We start from the raw sequence: 8948 nt of genomic DNA on the forward strand, positions 1-8948 counted from the left end.
TTAGCATGAGGTCATAAAATTTGGGTTCTCCTGGCCTGGAAAAAGATTCTGACGTGAAGCCATTATAATGGCATGTAATTCATAATGATCGAAAATTCACTGATAGAAAGGCAAGGGCTCCCCTTTGAAGAACTTTGAATTACAGTTTTATTTTTCCTCTGTGAAGCAGTGTTGAGGCCCAAAGAGATGTCTCCACTGTTTATCTGAAGATCTCCAGGTGACTCAGGAATTTCTCAACTGAGAGTGGAAGCACAGTCTGTCTCCAGTTGAAAACTCTGTTTTTTGTTGAGACAACATTAAGGTATTTATTTAATTAGGGCAAATTGAGGCCATGGCGCTACAGCTACAAACTTCCTCTTTTCCACTACAAGTGTATCTTTGGTAATACTGCTGCAATCACGTGCGCTCTGAACTGGGGGTTGAGTCACAAGTGCAGTCCCACTGCTATTATCAGATTTCACCTTTCTAAGTGCTTCAGTATATGTCAACTTTTCTTTCACCTTTACATTCTGGACTTGAACCGCTCTTTTATGAACCTCATAGCCTCTGTAGGCAGCACTATGCTCTCCTCCACAGTTACAACATTTAATTTTTGCTCCTCTCTCACATTTCCCATAGTCATGTTCTCCTCCACACTTAGCACAATGGAGTTTGCCCCTGCAGGCCGTTGTTATATGCCCAAACCGCTGGCATCTAAAGCATCTCACTGGTGGGGGGATATATGGCCTCACCACATAGCTGACATATCCAATTCTGATTTAGTCAGGTAATGTATCTTCCTCTAGAGTCACCAGAACAGACACACTAGGCCCCTTAACGCTATCCCTTGTGAAGGGTAAACGTTTGACTTTAGTTACTCGCACTCTTCTGACATTGACCCTAATTTGCTCTTCAGTTATATCAGTTGCCACTCCAGATATTACACGCATAACCTTCCCTCTGTCTTCCCACGTCTGTGGCTTAACCTCCTTCCCAAGCAATGATTTACATTTCATCAATCCCTACTGCTGATTCCTATCTCTACATATAACCAGTAAATTCCCATCTCGAAAAGTTTTAACATACTGTACATCACCTACAAGCTTGTAGATAGCATCGCTAACCTTCAATGGATTAACTGTGCAAGGAGATTGAAATAACAAAATCCCTTTAATCTTAGACAGTGGTTTTTTTCCCCTCTCTCTTCACCATCGGATGTTCCTCTCTCCTCTCTAGATCTTTTATTGCTTCTCCGCTTTACTATCGTCCATAGTGCACTTTCCTCACTATCGGCTTCCACCTCGTCTACCTCAAACTCACTTCCTCCTTCCGTCTCAAGTCCTCCCGGATTATACCTCAGTCCTCCAGACTACGCCATTTACGCCAACCAAACAATCTGGTGAGAGACTGTGAAGGCTTAAATACTGGTGGACGTGAAATGAAGAACAGGTGTGCGGTCGCTTAGGGCCTCCACGCCACCAGGGGGCCCCGAGAGCACCGAGAGCACCGAGACATTGTGATAAAAAAGTAAATATATACATGAAATTAAAATAATATTGAATAATTTAAACAAAATTGTATTACACCCGAAAAAAATCAATTCATTTTGACAAAATACCAATACTAGGTTAATTGATGCCTCCTGCTGCCACCGTTGGGCAAATTTAGATGCACCGCTTGGGTCAAGTGGTCAATGACTAATCAAATCAAATCAAATCAATTTCATTTATATAGCGCCAAATCACAACAAACAGTTGCCCGCTTCATATTGCAAGGCAAAGCCATACAATAATTACAGAAAAACCCCAAATGTCAAAACGACCCCCTGTGAGCAAGCACTTGGCGACAGTGGGAAGGAAAAACTCCCTTTTAACAGGAAGAAACCTCCAGCAGAACCAGGCTCAGGGAGGGGCAGTCTTCTGCTGGGACTGGTTGGGGCTGAGGGAGAGAACCAGGAAAAAGACATGCTGTGGAGGGGAGCAGAGATCAATCACTAATGACTAAATGCAGAGTGGTGCATACAGAGCAAAAAGAGAAAGAAACACTCAGTGCATCATGGGAACCCCCCAGCAGTCTAAGTCTATAGCAGCATAACTAAGGGATGGTTCAAAGTCACCTGATCCAGCCCTAACTATAAGCTTTAGCAAAAAGGAAAGTTTTAAGCCTAATCTTAAAAGTAGAGATGGTGTCTGTCTCCCTGATCCGAATTGGGAGCTGGTTCCAGAGGAGAGGAGCCTGAAAGCTGAAGGCTCTGCCTCCCATTCTACTCTTACAAACCCTAGGAACTACAAGTAAGCCTGCAGTCTGAGAGCGAAGGGCTCTATTGGAGTGATATGGTACTATGAGGTCCCTAAGATAAGATGGGACCTGATTATTCAAAACCTTATAAGTAAGAAGAATAATTTTAAATTCTATTCTAGAATTAACAGGAAGCCAATGAAGAGAGGCCAATATGGGTGAGATATGTTCTCTCCTTCTAGTCCCCGTCAGTACTCTAGCTGCAGCATTATGAATTAACTCAAGGCTTTTCAGGGAACTTTTAGGACAACCTGATAATAATGAATTACAATAGTCCAGCGTAGAGGAAATAAATGCATGAATTAGTTTTTCAGCATCACTCTGAGACAAGGCCTTTCTAATTTTAGAGATATTGCGCAAATGCAAAAAAGCAGTCCTATATATTTGTTTAATATGCGCATTGAATGACATATCCTGATCAAAAATGACTCCAAGATTTCTCACAGTATTACTAGAGATCAGGGTAATGCCATCCAGAGTAAGGATCTGGTTAGACACCATGTTTCTAAGATTTGTGGGGCCAAGTACAATAACTTCAGTTTTATCTGAGTTTAAAAGCAGGAAATTAGAGGTCATCCATGTCTTTATGTCTGTAAGACAATCCTGCAGTTTAGCTAATTGGTGTGTGTCCTCTGGCTTCATGGATAGATAAAGCTGAGTATCATCTGCGTAACAATGAAAATTTAAGCAATGCTGTCTAATAATACTGCCTAAGGGAAGCATGTATAAAGTGAATAAAATTGGTCCTAGCACAGAACCTTGTGGAACTCCATAATTAACCTTAGTCTGTGAAGAAGATTCCCCATTTACATGAACAAATTGTAATCTATTAGATAAATATGATTCAAACCACCGCAGCGCAGTGCCTTTAATACCTATGGCATGCTCTAATCTCTGTAATAAAATTTTATGGTCAACAGTATCAAAAGCAGCACTGAGGTCTAACAGAACAAGCACAGAGATGAGTCCACTGTCTGAGGCCATAAGAAGATCATTTGTAACCTTCACTAATGCTGTTTCTGTACTATGATGAATTCTAAACCCTGACTGAAACTCTTCAACTAGACCATTCCTCTGCAGATGATCAGTTAGCTGTTTTACAGCTACCCTTTCAAGAATTTTTGAGAGATAAGGAAGGTTGGAGATTGGCCTATAATTAGCTAAAATAGCTGGGTCAAGTGATGGCTTTTTAAGTAATGGTTTAATTACTACCACCTTAAAAGCCTGTGGTACATAGCCAACTAATAAAGACAGATTGATCATATTTAAGATCGAAGCATTAATTAATGGTAGGGCTTCCTTGAGCAGCCTGGTAGGAATGGGGTCTAATAGACATGTTGATGGTTTGGAGGAAGTAACTAATGAAAATAACTCAGACGGAACAATCGGAGAGAAAGAGTCTAACCAAATACCGGCATCACTGAAAGCAGCCAAAGAGAACGATATGTCTTTGGGATGGTTATGAGTAATTTTTTCTCTAATAGTTAAAATTTTATTAGCAAAGAAAGTCATGAAGTCATTACTAGTTAAAGTTAAAGGAATACTCGGCTCAATAGAGCTCTGACTCTTTGTCAGCCTGGCTACAGTGCTGAAAAGAAACCTGGGGTTGTTCTTATTTTCTTCAATTAGTGATGAGTAGCAAGATGTCCTAGCTTTACGGAGGGCTTTTTTATAGAGCAACAGACTCTTTTTCCAGGCTAAGTGAAGATCTTCTAAATTAGTGAGACGCCATTTCCTCTCCAACTTACGGGTTATCTGCTGCGAGTTTGTGAGTTATACCACGGAGTCAGGCACTTCTGATTTAAGGCTCTCTTTTTCAGAGGAGCTACAGCATCCAAAGTTGTCCTCAATGAGGATATAAAACTATTGACGAGATTCAGCAGAGGGAGTGCTTTAGTTAAGGCACATGAAGATTACACTGTGAAACAAATCGTTATCTAGTTAACTAGATCAATCTAACTGCGCAGATTAAACAGCTACCAGATACAGCAAAACACCACTGTGCTCCGGAACAGAAAGTGATACAATACCGCAGTGAGAGCCAACCACCAGAGGCACACACATGAACAAACAAAAAGGAATGAAGTGAGTGCAAGTCATGTCTCAGAAAAGAAATTATCCCTCTGGAGCGGAGAAAAGAAAAAAGAAGAAGAAGTTGGAAGATGAGAAAAAACAACAAGACAAAGGTAGGTTTGCATGTCTAATATTACAATTTTTGTTGTCATTATTTGCGAAATGCTCCGTTCGTTTAGTGTAAAGTGCTTTAGGTGTCTTAGTCAGAGGCAATTGCTTTAAGACTGCAAGAGAAGCTCAGGTTCCCCTAAAATGTCAAAAAATAAGTGATCAAATATATACTGTCGTGTGTACATGTCATTGACTAAATATGCGCTACAACGCGCTCAGCTTTTGTTCAGAATCAGCTTCTTATCACTGGTAACAACACGGCTTTCCTCTCACTCAAACCCGCAGCTTCACAGTGCTTTAAACAGTGTGGACGCTGAGCGTCCACAGACTTCAATAGCGACACAAAGCATGCAGCGAAACGAGACGAGTCATTGGATAAATGCTGGGCTTTGTCCCGCCCATCGGACGCTCAGCGTGTCTGGGGGTCTATGGGGCAGTGGGCTGGCCTCGGCTGGCCCAGACACTCAGCTTCTGCATCATGATTGGATGATCTGTCTGAGGCTGAATCCCTTTTTGATTGACAGTGAAATGAGCGAATCAGCGATCTTTTGGTGTAAACATCCGTGGGAGCATTTTCATTCTGTTCTGAGTTGAACCGGAGACTTTCCTAATCCTGGTAGCGGCATTTTTTTTTGTTAAAAATGACTAGCGACGAATCGAGCTTCTACGAGGTCTATTAGAAAAGTATCCGACCTTATTATTTTTTTAAAAAACCATATGGATTTGAATCACGTGTGATTACATCAGCCAAGCTTGAACCCTCGTGGGCACGCGAAAGTTTTTTCACGCCTGTCGGTGACGTCATTCGCCTGTGAGCAGGCCTTGTGGGAGGAGTGGTCCAGCCCCCTCATCGGATTTTCATTGTCTGAGAAGTTGCTGAGAGACTGGCGCTGTGCTTCATCAAAATTTTTTCCAAATCTGTGAGGCACATCCGAGTGGACACCATTCGACAAATTAAGCTGGTTTTCGGTGAAAATTTTAACAGCTGATGAGAGATTTTGGATTGTTTATATCGCTGTAAGGACTTCCCACGGAGCGGTACGTCGCGCAGTACACCAAGGAATGTCCAGATAAACTGCTGATTCCGACCTCTTCTGAAAGTTCTCTGTTCTCTCACGACGTCCTGGGTCAACAGAGGCTTAAATTTGGAGGTTTTCAGCTTGAAACAGGATGACGACGTCGCCTTGGAGCGCTGCGCGACGTCCCGCTCCGTGGGAAGTCCTTACAGCAATAGAAACAATCCAGAATCTCTCATCCGCTGTTAACATTTTTTTACCGAAAACCAGCTTAATTTGTCCAATGGTGTCCACTCGGATGTGCCTCACAGTTTTGGAAAAAATTTTGATGAAGCACAGCGCCAGTCTCTCAGCAACTTCTCAGACAATGAAAATCCAATGAGGGGGCTGGACCACTCCTCCCACAAGGTGTGCTCACAGGCGAATGATGTCACCGACAGGCGTGGAAAAACTCACGCATGCACACGAAGGTTCAAGCTTGGTTGACGTAAAAACATATGAATCAAATCCATATAGTTTTTTTAAAAAATAAAAAGGTAGGATACTTTTCTAATAGACCTCGTATTTCTGGTGTTTTGTTTTTTTTTTTTGTAGCTGCTTGTGTTTGGAGACTGACTTCTATCACTCTTTCTGACTTCTATCGCAGTTTCTGTCCCTACCGAGCAGCGGGTGCTGCTGAGCTCCTCCACCGTCACAAAGCACTCACAGGCGGACACACGTCACACTAGCCTCACGCCAGTCCCAGCTAGCGAGCTAGCTAGGTAGCAAGCTGCACATAATTACAGACAATTTGAATGTTGTGGACCGGATTTTGGTGAAGCCATTTGATAGTCTTCCTTATGAAGAAAAACTTAAACAGCAGGGCAGATCAACTCCTCAGATTAATTTGGTGAAAAAGGTGGGGAAAAGTAGCTCAGCTCTCAATGGTTTGCAGGCCAAAGTTAAAGCAATAGCCCCCAGTACAATGTTTGTGCATTGCTATGCACAAACATTGCTGTTATGTTGTGGATTTCTATGTTCATTTTGGAGATTATTTAAGTATTGTATTTAATTTTGATTACAACTTTATTTTTCTGTAAGATAATGTGAATGTCACTTGATTCTATTTTGTATTTGGATATTGAACATTTTGCACACCATTGCACATCTGAAAGAAATTAAACTATTTAACGTGTTTACTATAAATGCAGTCTCCTGCCTGCTGATGTTACTTTCAAATAGTTAAATTAATGAGCCATACTTATACATCACTCTGTATGTAGAAGTTAATTAAAACATATTTATGAGTTTGCTACCCCTTTAAGGTTAAAAACAAGAATGACACCTGTATGATGTAAGATAATTACAAATAATGCTAATGATTGTGGGTACGTTACACACATAACAGTGTAGCCTATGGAATAATGAGGCATCTGGTGCTGAGGTGATGGTAGGGGGGCCCCCAAATGAAATTCTGCTTAAGGCCCCATAAAGGCTTGGGCCGACCCTGTGCAGAAGGTTCTGGAAGGGGTGTGGCTGACAAACACTAAAGCAGGTTCAAGATAGTGAAGGGAAATGAAAGCAAAGCAGACAGGACCAAGAGAACTAAGTGAGAGGAAAAACTAACAGTGAAAAACGTGATGTGTACAAGACACATAATAATTAACATGAGCAAAACAAAAGGGGCAAAACTAAGAAATAATGTGATGAGTCAATAAGTGGAAAACAAGAAAACTAATGATTATAACTACAACTACAATGGAACTGATACAGAAAAATGAATACAATAAAAATGGCAAAATGAACTATAGGTTAAACAGAGAATAAATGATAAACAGAAAACAAAACCGGAGACTACAGAATAATGCAATGAATGGCTGACACACAATAACAATAACAGAAAATAAAACCCAAAACTAACAAAACACAACCTAACAAAAAGAAACTGAAGATAAATAAAAGCAAAACCAGAGAATACATAATCACTGCAGAAGACCATGAATAAATGAATGACTGCAAAACTAAGTGATAACCAAAGAATGAAACCTGTGACTAAAACATACACAAAGCAAAGCAATAAACAGAACCAAACTGAGACTTAAAAGACAAAGTCCACAGAGGAAATTAAGCAATGAACTAAGACATAAACCCTGAGCCGGGGCCGAACCTGACACCTTCAACTGGTGATAGAAGCAAATACCAAATACTCCTTAGACATAACTCTTTTGAAAAAAAAAAAAAAACAACAGGCCACTTGAATTTTCATTACGCAGCCAGGTAGAGGTTAATTAAAGAATTACACAGGGGTCAAAATTTTTAATTGCTCCAATCATATTGAAAACTATACCACATTATGTGTCTGATCATAAAGATTCCAAAAAGGTATAATTTGGACTATCCATGATTGGACGTTATGGAGTTGTGGGGTAAAAACAGCAAGAATGGTAACAAAGATCAGTTTCAGTTTGTACAGAGGTCAAAAGTTAATACTGCTTCAATTTGATAAAAAGTGGTGTAAATTATTGGTTGAGTTAATAGGATTTTAAAAAGGAATACTTTGCACCATGTTATTACGTTAGTTATCACATTACAGGGTAACTTGTCACATGTCATAGAATCCAGTGGACGCTGACATTGTTTGACCTTTACTTTCAAGACCAAACAATTAGCACAGTCAGAACTATTCTATTTATTAATCCTATCAACCAATAATTTGCACCACTTTTTACCAAAATTGGAGTTACTTTAACTTTTGCTTTATCACCATTTGCAGGATTCCTCTGTCAATATTCTGTTATCTCCTGCACTAATCGAGTTGCATTTCATGCATGGGCAAAAATTTTAAACTAAAGTTGTCATTTAACTGTAAATTTGAAGCTGCGTGGGTTGTAGACATTCTATAACAATGGTGGCTAAGCCTCGTCATTGCTGTCATAGTGACATATACTTTAACTGTATTTCATACAATTTCTTAACTATACACCAAAATATGTGAATTTTTTTAAAGCCTTATCTTCATTAAGGAAAAATGGAGTGGGTAAATCTTTTGGATGCCGTTATGTTACCTGTTCAGATCTGCCTTCAAAACGGTGCCAACAACATGAACAGCACTCACAACCTTTTCAGTGTCCAGACGTAACGTTCGTTGATATTCAACATTTTTCTTCGTATTTAGGACAGCAGCTCCATCAGAAATATCTGACATCAGGCTCATGATTGCAATTTCCTTGAGTAGTATCTGAACTGGAGATGTAGTCTGTTGTTCCCAGGTGGTAATGCCTGTACTGTGTAATTAGAGACCAGGGACAACGCCTGCCTTTGAGGTGTAAGGTTACAGTTTGTTTGCCTTGTTTGGCTTGTGTGGGTTTACGAGTTTGTGAGTTTAGGTTTGCAGGGAAGATTCATGAAAACAGCCTTACCTGCACATGACAAGGGAAAACAGGCACACCTGCCCGAGGCTGATCTAGCTTTGCATGATAACACAAGCAGTAT

The 8948-nt window shown here is 40.4% G+C and overlaps 1 protein-coding gene across 1 annotated transcript in view; it reads right to left on the reverse strand.

Moving 5' to 3' along the window:
• The window catches only part of padi2 (peptidyl arginine deiminase, type II), a 68598-nt gene extending 59872 nt beyond the window's left edge, over positions 1-8726 (reverse strand). The window contains exon 1 of the mRNA XM_034165827.1: positions 8522-8726. Within this exon, the coding sequence (XP_034021718.1) occupies positions 8522-8670 (149 nt within the window). The 5' untranslated portion in view covers positions 8671-8726. The remainder of the gene's footprint in view (positions 1-8521) is intronic.
• Between the last annotated feature and the right edge of the window lie 222 nt (positions 8727-8948).

The sequence above is a fragment of the Thalassophryne amazonica genome, chromosome 3 (genome assembly GCF_902500255.1).
Source record: "Thalassophryne amazonica chromosome 3, fThaAma1.1, whole genome shotgun sequence".
Lineage (NCBI taxonomy): Eukaryota > Metazoa > Chordata > Actinopteri > Batrachoidiformes > Batrachoididae > Thalassophryne > Thalassophryne amazonica.